The sequence below is a fragment of the Harmonia axyridis genome, chromosome 5 (assembly GCF_914767665.1).
Source record: "Harmonia axyridis chromosome 5, icHarAxyr1.1, whole genome shotgun sequence".
Taxonomy (NCBI): Eukaryota; Metazoa; Arthropoda; class Insecta; order Coleoptera; family Coccinellidae; genus Harmonia; species Harmonia axyridis.
In genome coordinates this window covers 1,105,719-1,120,288 of record NC_059505.1, presented here as the reverse complement: position 1 = coordinate 1,120,288, position 14,570 = coordinate 1,105,719, and the positions used below count along the sequence as shown (strand labels likewise).

At 32.5% G+C, this 14,570-nt stretch overlaps 2 protein-coding genes across 4 annotated transcripts; one reads left to right on the top strand and one right to left on the bottom strand.

The window, feature by feature from the left end:
- Nucleotides 1-356: 356 nt before the first annotated feature.
- On the bottom strand, nucleotides 357-6,759 carry LOC123679638 (methionine--tRNA ligase, mitochondrial). 3 transcript variants are annotated; one of them, XM_045617022.1, is made up of 8 exons: nucleotides 6,623-6,759; nucleotides 6,272-6,391; nucleotides 5,927-6,207; nucleotides 5,637-5,871; nucleotides 5,320-5,581; nucleotides 4,875-5,086; nucleotides 1,789-1,983; nucleotides 357-753 (listed from the first exon to the last, which is right to left on the bottom strand). In XM_045617022.1, exons 1-8 carry the CDS (start codon nucleotides 6,654-6,656, stop codon nucleotides 359-361), a joined length of 1,734 nt encoding a protein of 577 aa, XP_045472978.1. In that variant the 5' UTR covers nucleotides 6,657-6,759; the 3' UTR covers nucleotides 357-358. The 3 variants fall into 3 exon arrangements, with proteins under 3 accessions (XP_045472978.1, XP_045472977.1, XP_045472979.1); XM_045617021.1 differs by having other exon boundaries at nucleotides 6,272-6,397; nucleotides 6,623-6,718; XM_045617023.1 differs by having other exon boundaries at nucleotides 6,268-6,391; nucleotides 6,623-6,639.
- A 236-nt stretch (nucleotides 6,760-6,995) lies between these two features.
- On the top strand, nucleotides 6,996-12,708 carry LOC123679636 (putative leucine-rich repeat-containing protein DDB_G0290503). The gene is made up of 11 exons (XM_045617020.1): nucleotides 6,996-7,187; nucleotides 7,243-7,555; nucleotides 7,612-7,889; nucleotides 7,943-8,126; nucleotides 8,204-8,271; nucleotides 8,326-8,417; nucleotides 8,469-8,545; nucleotides 8,951-10,228; nucleotides 10,288-10,652; nucleotides 12,295-12,417; nucleotides 12,471-12,708. The coding sequence occupies exons 1-11, from the start codon at nucleotides 7,074-7,076 to the stop codon at nucleotides 12,543-12,545; spliced, it is 2,967 nt and encodes a 988-aa protein (XP_045472976.1). The 5' UTR covers nucleotides 6,996-7,073; the 3' UTR covers nucleotides 12,546-12,708.
- The last annotated feature ends 1,862 nt before the right edge of the window (nucleotides 12,709-14,570 follow it).

Below are 14,570 nucleotides of genomic sequence, written 5' to 3'. Positions count from 1 at the left end.
CATTTTCACAAATTTATGAAAATATATGAATAAAACCAATGTTGTACTTCCGCTATTTTTATTTCTACAACAATTGTTTCTTCATACCATGACTTTTTCAGGTGAGTATAACTGGGATACTGATTTCACAAAGTTTTAGGCATGTCTAATAGGAATACTAAAAATGTGTACAAAAAATGTACATGACAATTGACGGTATTTTTTATTGGCGTGATATGTGAAGGAAGACTTTCTTTCTATTCAGACCTCAAAAATGTCAACTTCAAAGTAAAATAATAATTTAATTCCACATGGAAAACTTATGTTAATAACGGAAGCGCAGAAAGATTGGTTTGGTAGAAAAATAAAACAAATAATACTATTGAGAAATCTTCATTTTAGGTTTATTTTCAAGTAATATCCTTCTAAATAACATAACTTTTTCAGGTAACAACTTTATACTATTAAAATCACTATTATTCCACGAAAAAGTTTTTACACTCTCCAAATTGTGCGATATTTCTGGAATATTCAATTTACTGAGTAGCTTCGAAGATAAGTGAGGTATTACAGGAAGAAGAAGAATGCCTGATACTCGAAGAGTTTCCATTGTTAAATGTAGAACGACATCTAGTGTTTCTTTTTCCTCTGGTAACTTTTTAAGTTCCCATGGCTTCATTGTTTCGAAGAACAAATTTGCAGAATGCAAGGTAGCAATGACAGCATCCACTACCTTATAAATCTTAAATTCATTATAGTGTGCCTCACAAATAACTGAAAGAAGACATATTAATATCAAAATTTTGACATCATTGCGCCAAAAAATTTGTTTGTCTAAGAATAAAATTCCAGCTGACAAAATAATATTAAAACCAACCAAAAGAAAACTGAATTATCTAAAACTGTACAAATTGAGTAAACAGTTACTAAATTGAATAACTGAATTAAAAAATAAGGATGGAATTTTTTTTTTAAAACAATTCTTAATCATCCATGACTTAGAGTTAGAAAAAGTCACACTTACTCAACAAGTAAAATTAATCTTGTCTCTTACTCTTCTGTGAAAGGAGTATGCAAATCAACATTTTTCACAATTGAAATGGCAATTTCAGAGAATTTAATTTTATCTTTCGGTTGATGTTGATCAATCAATATTTTATTACTTTGAATTATAAAGGTCAAATGGGTCTACTAGGTGAAGGCAATCTAATATAGATATCAAAATTATGACAAAATTGTGCCAACACTTTCACTATTTAAAATTTTCCTCGCAAAGATGAAAGCCCTACTTCAATATTCCGCTGATGATTCCCTAATGAGATAAGAAATTGCTAAAAATTTACACTTGGGTCCTCGGTATATTGAAGTAATTCAACTAACTCTTGTTCCAACTAACAAGCCCCACGTTGAAAACTTTTAATGAACAAAAATTTTTAATGAGGACAATTATTCTTGAAGATAGGAAGGAAAGTACTTGACTCCCAAACTTTTTTCAATTCCAGACAAAAGCGATCATCGAAATAACTGTGGACTTATTATAACATGAGTTAATTTAGTGTGGAATCTTAAGACAAAAAATATTGTCGAACTTGAAAGAGGTGAATTCTTCTATATTTCATTTGGAGTTCGATTCATGATATCTTATTTGATGATAAAAAGATAATGATTTTCAAAGAATTACATTCGATTAAAGCAAGAATGTATGGAGTTTACCGATTATCGAGAATTAGCTGGATTTATTTTATAAGCAGTGAGATCCTAAGAACATATACAGAAAAAATATTCATTAAGGTGTACAGTTTAACTTACATGGCAGCTTCTCTACATTTTCTATCAGTGTCTTCGCAACATCTAATTTCTTGACTTCCTCGAGAACTTCTCTGTTTAACTTTGGAAATTCTTGATTGGGATTCAAAACAGTGGCAGTACAACGATTCAACAGATTGCCAAGGGTATCAGCTAATTCAGCATTGAGTACACGAATTGCTTTGGAATCATTATAATCTGGAGATGATAGAATTTAATATATAAAAAAAATATTTTTACTATCACAAATTTTTGGTAGTAAAAACATAGAAAGAATAAAACTTGAGTGAATTTTCAAATTTTCATTTTGGCAAGGTACTGCATTAAACAACTTCCCAGATTTCATGAGGATAGGATAAATATGAGGAATGCATGAAGAAAAGGGTATTTCAATGAGAGTTTTCATTTTGAATAGTCCGCTATCTGGACAAAACTACACCATTACTAAAAATGGAACGATACAAGCTTCAAAAACGTATTGAAATTGTTAAAATTCACTACAAAAATGGTGAAAGTTTTGCAGTCACAGTTGGCAAAACTAAAGCACTTTTGCATAGATGGCGGTGCTAGTATTAAATCCATATGATTTTTAGTAAGTACCAACCTTCAAACAATACGTGTCGAAATTTGACAGCAGTCCGACCATTAGTTTGTGAGATATTGCGTTGTGAGTGTAGCTACTTTTGTTATTTGAAAAAAGATGTAAAAAAAGAATTTCGTGTGCTAATAAAATATTGATTTTCGAAGGGAAAAAACACAGTTGAAGCAAAATCTTGGCTTGATGAAGAGTTTCCAGGGTCTGCACCAGGAAAATCAACCATCATTGATTAGTATGCTAATCATTGATTAGTATGCTAAGTTTAAACGTGGTGAAATGAACACAGAAGACGGCGAACGCAGTGGAAGCCCAAAAGAGGCTGTCACCGACGAAAAAATCCAAAACGTTCACAAAATAATTTTGAATGACCGTAAAGTGAAGTTGATCGAGATAGCAGACATTGTGAAGATATCATTTGAATGTGTACATCATATCATTCACGAATATTTGTACTTGAAAAAGCTGTGTGCAAAATGGATGCAGCGCGAGCTCACAATCGATCAAAAGCAATGTGTCTGTAAAATGAAATAAATAACCACTGATTTTTCTTGGAATATACTCGTTTTTTTCTTAATCAAAATGAAATCTCCCATTGAAAACCATTACAGTTTTTGAGATTTATACGAATTATGCAGTAACCCGCAATGTATTCTAAACATTCACCTCAATTACTTTTTTATCGTATCAGTTTTCTCGCCAACCTTTTTTTTTTTCAACGCCAACACATTAGAGTGATGTAATGACTTTTTGTCGACATTGAATAATGTGGGAGATTACTTGGGTAGGCAAAGCTATTAGCATGATCCACACGACTCCTTTTATCTTAGGATTATGTTAAAAAAAAAAAGATATATGAGATTACAGAATCCTTGCCGGCGCCTAGGGAATATGAAATTGATTTTTTCTAAACACACAACTAATATCGAAGATTATTTACGTTTACGCGTTCCTTGAATACTAGATCACCGATGTATAAACTCAGATTATCGGGATATATTACAGTAATTTGAAAGGTTCATAACCTTACAATCTCAAATCTGAAGAGGTGGTCATTAGTCAAAGGTCTAACTGCCTTAATTGGAGATACAAACGAAAATAACAGATTACTCGGATCATTCTAAGAAACAAAAAGTCCTGTAAACATGGGCCCGCAAAAGCTTCGTTTTCGAAATACAGGGTGTTACAGTTTGATTTTTTTCGAGGTTTTTTCTCATAGAACCTTCCCTTTATAAGATACTCAACTTAAATCCGGCATCGACATTCCAATTTGAAGTTTTCATCATGTGATATGCTAATTCTGAATACATACAAATATACAGGGTGATATTTATTCTGCAACAGTGCCCGCTTCTTTCCCCCAGAACTTTTTTTTTTGTCCACTGGTAGTTTGGAATAATGTAACAAAAACCTTGGTCCAGTACAATACTTTTTGGTTTTTTCTTGAATTATCCAAGGAGTCACTCATTTTTCTTTGTACCTCCAATACTCTCTATTAGTGATGACGTCACACACCGCCATTTTTGGTTCTCCTGTCAGTTTTCGGAATCCAAACAAACAAATTGTCATTCAAATTAGTACGTTGTCGCTAAAGAAATTGGCTTATTTTGATAAATAAGATTATTTAAGGAACGATTTTACTATTAATTGATAGACAGAAGGCTCGAGATTAATTCCAGTAAGTTCGGACTTGAAGTTCAACTGATAAACACGGCTTTTTACAAAATCTGGGGAATGATACAGGATTCAAACTTACTGGTATTAACCTCGTTCCTTCTGTCTATCAATTAATACTGAAATTGTTCCTCAAATACTCTTATTTACGAAAATAAGCCAATTCCTTCTACGACACCGTACTAATTTGAATGACAATTTATTTGTTTGGATTCCGAACACTGACAGGAGAACCAAAAATGACAATGTGTGACGTCACACTAATAGAGCGTATTTAGAAACATCCCGAATTTATTGAACGACTATCCACACAGTTATTAAACATTTTCGACAAATAACCATAGGAGCGGAACAGTCGACCAAAGCTTTATACGCAACTATCAGCATTTCTTCAGCAAGAAATTTTTTCGATTGTGGAGCATTGGCATAAACCTTATCTTCAACATGGTCCCAAAGAAAAAAGTGTAAGGGTGTTAAATCACAAGATCTCGATGGCCTCTTCGAGAAATAACAAGGCCAAGAAACTGTTGCAAATTTGCGATTTTTTTTTGTAGCTTATGTGGCACGTAGCGCCGTCTTGTTTGAAATAAACGTCGTCCACATCAATATCTTACAATTCCGGCCATTAAAAATCATTAATCAAAGCGCGGTAGACATATGCTTCCTCTATCTATGTTTATTATGACGTAGTTTTCACAAGATGTCTGTTTTTACTTGCCAAATGTCAAAATATGACAGCTTTAAAAGTGAGAGCTACCCAGATAGAGAAAAAATTCTAAATAAAACTTCTTATTTCAAAAATCCTATACTATCTACTTACTTCCATCACTGTGTGCTACTCCAACTCGAAGCAAATAATATCTAAGACCATCAGCGGTGAAGACCTCTGATCGTTTGATGGGATCGACTATGTTCCCTTTGGATTTTGACATCTTTTCCAAACCAACAGTCCAGTGGGAGTGACAAAGTAAAGTACGAGGTAGTTCCAGATCAGCAGCCATGAGAAAGGCGGGCCAATAGATCCCATGGAATCTATGATATACAGTTCAATAATGTTATCATTGAGTTCAGTTTGTCGTATATTTTTCCGTATACATGAGTTATATTTATCTATTTATCTTTCGTATACGAAGGGAGATCCTTACTAATTATTTTTACAATTTTCTTAATTAATTTTCAGCAGATCCTGAAAAGACCTCGACTTGAATGGAAACTCAATTCAAATGAAATTATGAAGCAACATCGATGAAAACAGATCAACTTACTTAAGAATGTCTTTTCCAATAACCTGAATGTCAGGAGGCCAATTCTCCTCGAACTTGCCGTTATTCGTTTTATATTCTGCCGCTGTTAAATAATTCACAAGTGCGTCCAGCCAGACGTAGATTGTCTGGGATTTGTCAGAAGGAACTGTTACGCCCCAACTAACTCGCGAGGATGGTCGTGAAACAGACAGATCGGGTAATTTTTCCCTTGACAGAAGATCTAACAAGATTTTCTGGAATTTCCTTGGTCTGACTGCTACTTCTGAAATGGAAATATATCTTCAAGATTACTCTCTCATCGATCTATAAATTCTTACCATTTTTTTGCAACCAGCGAATCAATTCTTCTTGAAATTCACTCAACTTGAATAAATAATTTGTTTCTTTAGTCCATTCGACAGGATGACCACTCTCTTGTGAAATATATATTTTCTTTCCATTATTATCTTCTACTTCCTTCAACTGTGATGAAGTTAGAAAGGTTTCATCAGAAACACAGTACCAGCCTTCATAATCTGCCGAATAGATATAATTTTTCTTCTGAAGAACATTCTGAAAATATTCTCAATGTCCAAGATGATCTTATAATAAAAGTGTTGACATTTACCCAGAACTTTTTCAATGTTTTTATGTGATTAGCATCCGTTGTTCTTGTAAAATCTGTATAATTGATATTGAAACATTCCGCAAGGTTTCTATAACTTTCTGCAATTTTATCACAATAATGTATAGGGGACAGAGCATTTGCATTTGAAGCTTGTTGAATTTTTGATCCATGTTCATCAGTTCCTGTGCTGAATTTAATTTCAGTGCCTTTATCACAAAGCAGGTGCCATCGGGCTATACAATCTGCTATAACAGAGCTGTACAAATGACCGATATGCGGATCTGTAATTTAAAGAAGTCTTGTAAAAAAACTACTGAACAGTAAGGACATGGTTTGCGTACTTTCCTGCATTCACATAATAAATTGGTGTAGTGATGAAAAACGTATTTTTTTTCTTCTCATCAACTGCAACTATTGCCTTCCTTCTAACAGAATTTGAAATTCTAGAGAACCCAGCACAACCTCCTAAAACTAAAATGTTAAAGGATACCTAAAACTCATGGTGATAATATGAATTAAAAGTAAAATAACTTTAATTCCACAATAAGGCGAATGAAAAATTATCTGAAAATGGAAGTAACACTACAATACAGACATATTAACGTACATCTTAAGGAATGGGCACATTGAAGAAATAAATTATTTTACTTTAAATCAATATCAAGATGATTTTCCGTCAATTATGACTAAACTTACGAGTTTTATTAAAAAGCATTAGTCCAGTATTCATTTTATTTCCAATTGAAAATAAACATACTGAGACAATTTTAGTAAGGTTAGGATGTACTAACCTAAATTTTTATGTCAAAAAAGCTCTTTATTTACATAAGTATGAGGTGACTTTATCCATTTACCCATTTTGGTTAGTTTATTTACAGATGTCGCATCCTACCCTTGAACTGCCAATACTTTTCAACAGTAAATATGAAGAACTCTCATAAATTGAATTAAATTATGGAATATTTCCAGAAATTCTAAATTCCCAAGAACATTCACAACGAAATCTTTTATTCGTTAGTCTTTCATGGGTATGAAAAATATTTGTCTGTGGTTTCAGCTCTATGATCATTTATTTCTCATAAAAAATACATAAATGTCAGAATTTGAATTTTTCAAACATTGGTTGTTTTCGTAGTTAATTTTTGAAATGGATGATCCTGGAATTAGCCTTTTTCAAGGAAAAGGTCTTGATATTGTAGATAATAATGAGAATCAAGAGGAAGCAGAAGATTTAGAGGAGCAAATTAGAAGACGCGAAGAGGTTACTCCTAGAAAGTTTAAAAAATTATAGATTAAAGAACTGCTATTTATTTCAGCTACAAAATTTGTTAATTAATGCCCTAGATGAATATAAGTATGATGATAGTACCATAAATTCTTCTACCAATATTTCGGTAGCTTCCGCTGAGTATATAGACCAGGCATATAAAGATGTTCAAACGCCTTATGAACAACTCAAACTGCTATATGATATAAGAATGAAGGAAATTCAAACTTTAAAGGAGGAATTTGATGGATATAAGGAGAGTACTATGAAAGAAATTGATAGCCTGAAGCGTAGATTAACTTTACAAGAAGCAGAAACATCTCAAGTTGAAATATCATTAAGGAATACTAAGTCTTTATTGGGTTAGTATACAAAAATAGATTCTATCGAATTTACAACTTCAATCCATTGCTTTCAGTTGAGAAAGTGGATATTATTGCTGAGCAAGAAAAGACTATATCTACTAAAGATGATCAAATTAATTCTTTACAAAAAATTGTGGAACAGTTGGAATATGATGTAGAAGCTTACAAATCAACTGTGGAAGAATTGCAACTCAAATTCAAAATGGAAACTGGTCCTTTTAATGTAGCTGCCAGGGTATTCAATGTAGAAGAATTGCAAAACAACCACAAAGAGCAAATTGCAAAATTAGACAGTGTGCTTGAAGAACAGAGAAAAAAGATTGAAATTTTAGTAAGATTTGCGTTTTTGAATATGACACAATAATAATTTTCATTTCTTTCAAGGAAAAAGATCGAATAATTATGGAAAATGATCTCAAAAGGGCAATTGAAAATAGCAATGAGAATGAATTTCTCCAGAATAATACAATAAAATTATTGAATAACAATATAGAAAGTGCCCAAAACCAGTGTAAAGATTTGTTGAGTTTAGTAGAGATGTTAACAAAGGAAAATGAGCATTACAGAAGTACGAAACATTCTATCTTTATAATTCATATTCTTTTTTAATGAATACCTGAATTAAATGAATCAATTGATTTTCAGATAGAATACATAAACTTGAATCCGAAGAACCTATTTTACTCTCAAATTCTTTCAAAAGAAAATCTTTAGTGAGTATATCCTCAACTTTGATTTTCTATGTTAATTTTACTCTAAATTTGTAGGATTATGAGACACTAGTTGTTCACAATGAAAGATTAAAGAAAATGCTTCTAGATAAAGATGTTGAAGTAACCACTCTAAGATCAAAAACAAAGTAAGATTTTTAGTTAAAAACATAGTCCCGTAGTTATCATTCTTCTTTTAGGTTTTATGAAAATGATATAAAGGAATTGTTGGAATATAGAAATATTAAGAACTCGACGTTACCAAAAATACAATGTAGTAAGTTGTCATCATTTTATAAAATTTTAAATTATTCTACATGGTCCTGCTAGTTTTGTGGGGATAGAAATCTTATTTTTATGAGCTTTATTGCTTGACGTTGCTTAGTAAAAATATTTCACACACAGTGTTCAGTTTTTCCTGTTGCGGGTCCCCAATTTGTTTTTCCAATGCAAAACCTGTTTTTTCTCACTTTTATGGTTTTAACATGAAAAAATAAAATTTTCATATCAACGATCATATTGATGGTTTTTGAAATATTTAACATGACTGGTTTTTTCAATATTTTTTTTGTAATTCAAGTCGCCCTGTCTTTCTAATGGTTTTCAATATCCTTATAGTGGCCCGCTAAATAGTTCCAACCCTGTATATTAACAATTTTAAAATAATGTTTTCCGTTTCAAGGTAGACCAGAACATAGTCAAATTATAGAGATTGCAGAAATTGAAATGAAAAAAATGCAAGATGCTCTAATTGAGAAGCAACAAGATGTAGAACAACTAACCTCGATAAATACCGAGTTAGAAGATAAAATAGAAAATATGATAAAACAAACAAGAACCGATTTAGAAAATCTTTCCAATAAGTATAAATTACCGGAACTTGAGACAATGAATGAGGAACTGGTAAATGCTCAGGAAAAAATTGAGTTGTTACAAAAAAAATTGTCTGCCACCGAAGCAGAACTGGAACATGTGAAATCAAAAATATGCGACAATGATTCAAATGATTTGAAGCAAAAACTGGAAGAAAGTGAAAAAAAGTTACTAGCTTTAGAAAAAACCATGAAAGATCCAAATGATAACGATAAGAAAGGAACAGTTTTATTAAACGAGAACAATATGTTGAAAAAAGAAAGACAAGAACTATTGGAAGCAATTAAAGATTTGGAACATTTCAGATCAAATTATGATTCATTGAATAAAGAATACATTCAACTCACAGAGCAACTAAAAGAACTTAACGATAACGAAAATAAAGAAACGAAAGAATTATCTATTCTACGTTCAGATTTGGAAAACTTCTTGAATATTTACAACAAACAAACATTAGATAAAAAATTCATCGAAGTAAAAATCACAAGTTGGATAAATCAAGTGAATTTAAACTGCATGTTGATGAGAAAATTCAAAGAATCTGAATCGTGTTGGAAAAAAGAAGCTGAAGAATCGAATATCAACTTGAGAGAATCAGAAAAGGAAGTGGGAAAACTCACAGAACTGATTGAGGAACTCAACAACTCGAAAACATTAATGGAAGGTGAGAAAAAAAGTATAGAAATCGAGCTGAAGAACACGAAAAATGAATTTTTGAAAAAAATCAAGGAGTACGATATTTTGTTGAACGAACTCAATGACAAGAACAAGGAGCTGTGTAATTTGAGAAACGAATTGGAAGTATTGAAAAATGAAGATAAAAATGCGACAATTCAAACTTTGGAAGATGCTTCCCAACATTTGGAGGAGGCAAAATCCGAACTGTTGAAATACCAAAACGCCTTATCCGAAAAAGGCGAATTATTGACAAAATACGAATCTAATATCAAGCAATTGGAACTTGAACTGAAGTCTGCAAAAAAAGATCTGGAATTGTCGGAAAACGAAGTTGAAAAGTTGCAGAAGACTGTGAAGGACTTATTAGACAATAATCTTGGTGTGAAGACTATGGAAGATGGAGATAAACGTACGACTACTATTAATATTTACGTTACTCAAAAATGTTCAATTATGTTTTTTTTTAAGGTTCCTTAGAAGATGAGTCTCTGTTTAAAGTGAGACTTTTGAAAGCCGAAGTCACAATTCAAGAGCAACTGCGAAAGGAATACGAACGGAAAGTGGCAAAAATCGAAGATACATATAAAAATATATTCGAATCTAATCAACAAAAACTGAATCAATTCAAGGAGCAGGAAAAGACGCATCGTGAGCAATTATCGGAACTTCTGAATAAGTACGCTCAGATAATGTCTCCGGTACAAAAAGAAAACAATGATTTGAAAGAGCGTTTGAGCCAAGTCGAGGTAGACTATGCTGAATTGAAGAAATTCGTACAAATATCGAAGAACGAATACAACTTTATGATTCAACAAATGCAAAAAGAGACTGAGGTAAGGAAGTGAGAACATTGCAACCATCAAATTATTTGCAGAAATAAAGACCTTTTACTTTCAATCAATCTTATTAGGCCAATTGAAAAGTCCTCGATCTGATGCACAGATGTCGGTGCTAGTATTAAATCCATATGATTTTTAGTTAGTACCAACCTTCAAACGGTTCATGTCAAAATTTAACAACAGTCCAAGCGTTAGTTTGTGAGATATTGCATTGTGAGTGTAGCTTCTTTTGTTATTTGAAAAAAGATGAGAAAAAAAGAATTTCGTGTGCTGATGAAATATTGCTTCTTGAAGGGAAAAAATACAGTTGAAGCAAAATCTTTTCTTGATCAAGAGTTTCCAGGGTCTGCACCAGGAAAATCATCCATCATTTATTGGTATGCTAAGTTTAAACATGGTGAAATGAGCACCGAATACGGCGAACGCAATGGACGCCCAAAAGATGCTGTCGCTGACGAAAAAAACCAAAAAATTCACAAAATAATTTCGAATGACCGTAAAGTGAAGTTGATCTAGATAGCAGACATTGTGAAGATATCATCTGAACGTGTACATCATATCATTCACGAATATTTGTACATGAGAAAGCTGTGTGCGAAATGGGTGCCGCGCGAGCTCTGAATCGATGAAAAGTAACAACGTGTTAATGATTCTGAGCAGTGTTTGAAGCTGTTTAAGTGCAATAAACTCCAAAAGGGCCAGACCATCAACAGCAATAGCGTTATTGGATTGTTTAAATGATGAAATTGTTAAAAAACCGCTCCATTTGAAGAAAAAAAGGTGCTGTTTCATCAAGACAATGCGCCGTGTCACGCATCAATGAAAACAATGGCAAAATTGCATGAATTGGGCTTCAAATTGCTTTTGTATTCGCCAGATCTGGCCCCCAGCAACTTTTTCCTGTTCTCAGACCTCAAAAGAATGCTCGCTGGAAAGAAATTTAGTGCCAATGAAGAAGTAATCGCCGAAACTGGGGCCTATTTTGAAGCGAAAGACAAATCGTACTACAAAAATGGTTTCAAAAAGTTTAAAGATCGCTATAATCGCTGTATCGCTCTCGAAGGCAACTATGTTGAATAATAAAATCGAATTTTGCCAAAAAAAATGTGTTCTACTATGGTAGACCAGGGACTTTGCAATTGGCCTGTCAATAATACAACTTAGACCATTCCTAAAAATACACCTTTGTATTTATAATCTTTTATTGAGCAATTTATCACAGGAATTTGGACAGATATAATAAATAATCAACTATGATTTTGCCAAGGTTTCGGAACGTCTTGTTCCTTTTTCAAGGCTCATCATGCAATTAATAAAATATATATTTAAAATAGTTAGTCAAAGTAAAGAATAAACAAACGGTTTCGACGTATGTCAGTCAATAGATCAAAAACAAAGAAAGAGTTTCTTCACTTTGACTAACTATTTTAAATATATATTTTATTAATTGTATGATGAGCCTTGAAAAAGGAACAAGACGTTCCGAAACCTTGGCAAAATCCTAGTTGATTATTTATTATATCTGTCCAAATTCCTGTGATAAATTGCTCAATTTTGAACATGGACGTCAATAGTACAGAATAATTTTTTATCCCCATTAATTTTTAATGAAAGAGTTTCATTATATTATTCACAGAAAGAAGTCGATGCTTGGAAAACATGGGCTAAGAGTTTTGTTCAGGCTTGTCTTAATTTGGAGAAAATCAATGCCCAATCTAGGCATACAGTTCTGAATTCGCTGAAAGAATGTGATCAACAGGTATTTATAGTAAAATAATTAACGAACTATTTTCAATCACATATCAATTTCAGGTGCAATCGATAGATAAGTATTTTGACGAAAAGATTAGACAGTTCAAGAAAAAATACCTGGCCAAAACAAAATAAGAATTGAATACTTTTTTGAATCTCTGTGATGTATATATTTCATTGTTTGAACATTTCAAAAGCACTGTTGAGGTGTGCATTGATAGTTATTTATTTTATTAATTTTTTTAACATTTGATCGTTACTGTTGCATATAAAGATTTCAATAAACAGTTAATTATAACCTGAAATTTTATTTCTTATTATACAGGGTGGCCCACATAAACAGTCCGTCCAGATATTTCCGTAAATATGAGTTTTTCCGGAAATCTCTGAGACAAAACAATTTTTATTCGGGGAGGTATATCTTGTGATTCATCGGTGTACAGTCATCCCCTTAGTGACTAAAAGAACCTTGAAGGGGTCAAGTGATACAGAATTTTCGAAAAAACAGAATAAAAAAGTATAAAGTTAGAGTTTTGAGGGAAAATGCATTTCAGATCTACCATCTGAAAACTCAGCAAATAACGCATAAAATATGTTCGAGGCCTAATAAAGGACTGGTGACACTCGAATTATGCCAGTTTTTCGGAAAAAAAACTAATAAACCATTAAGTCACTGCAGTAGAGAATTCGCCTGTAAGCAATCTATACACAAATTACTGAACTAATACTTGCCGGAGCCTACCATGAGTAGAATCCTGTAACTACCATTTCTTGGTTTGAACTACTATTGTTAGATGTCGCCCAATAAACGAATTTTGAAAAAATCTGTGTGCTATATTTAAGCGCATCCAACCAAAAAGCGTATAATATATTTGGAAATACTTCAGGGAAAAAGTTCTTACCAGATCAGCTTTGCAATTTCGAACACATATCTGCTATTAGATGATTCCTGAAAGAACTTGGAGCAGTTATATCTTTCATGGGAATTTACGAAAGAAAAAAAAATTCGCAAGGGATCACCGTCAAAATTAGATATCATAAACAAATTTTCATGTTGAATATCTACCGTTTCTCCTATCATGCACGAAACATGAGATATTTCAAATTTTTGTAGAAAAATTTTCTTGGTAGAATCAATGCAAAATTCGGAATCTACGACTTCGAAACAACTAAAAATGTTTGAATTTGATCGATTTTTTCAGAAAAACCAAGGACCTTGGATATTTTTCCGCCAAAAAAATTTTACGATTCATATCGACTTCAAAATTTGTTGTTATGCAGAATTTGTCATGCTGAATTCTTATTAACAATTGGTTCCTCCTTAGAAGCCCACAAAATTGAGTTACATCGATTTTGTGAGAGGAATTTCGAGGGAAATTCACCCGCCCTCTAGTGGCCAAACTCTGAGGCCTTGAAAATGGGTATACAAGCCCCAAAAGACATTCCAGTTGTGTGTAAATTGTGCTTTTGCGGTGTAGAAATTTTTTTTTGGTGTGAATAGATGCCAAATTCGAAATCTACGACCTTAAATCCCTTCAAAACCATCAAAAAATGTTCGAATTCGATTGGTCGATTTTTTCGGAAAAACCAAGACTATAACCTTGGATATTTTTTCGCCAAAAAAAGTTTTTGTTCCGGATCAACTTCAAAATTTGATATTCTGTAGAATTTTTGATTCTGAATCCGATTTTGCAATCAGTTCCTTTCTAGAAGCTTCCAAAATTGAGTTATTCCAATTTTTGTGGGAAAATTTTCGAAGTGGTTAGCCTGCCCTCTGTTGGCCAATGTAGGAGTCTTGTAAAATGGTAACCCTTTGAAATCGGTCGATTTTTAATTTAAACACGGTTCAAAATTTGACGTTATGAAGAGTTTTTCATGCTTAATTTCTATTTTTCATCAGTTTCTCCATAGAAACCCCTAAATTGAGTAATTTCTAGTTTTGTGGGAACGTCTTCAAAGAGGGTTTGATTGGAGAATATTTTTACATTGAACGTCAATCCTTATGGTCTAGAGAAAAGAAATTATCAGTTTACATAGGTGTATGCACTCAGAACTAATACAGAAGTGATGGAATATCAATTATTTATTATTTATTCGCCGATTATTTTTTAAACAGATTCTATAGTGACATCTAGCGAAAGTAGCTCAAACCAAGAAAAA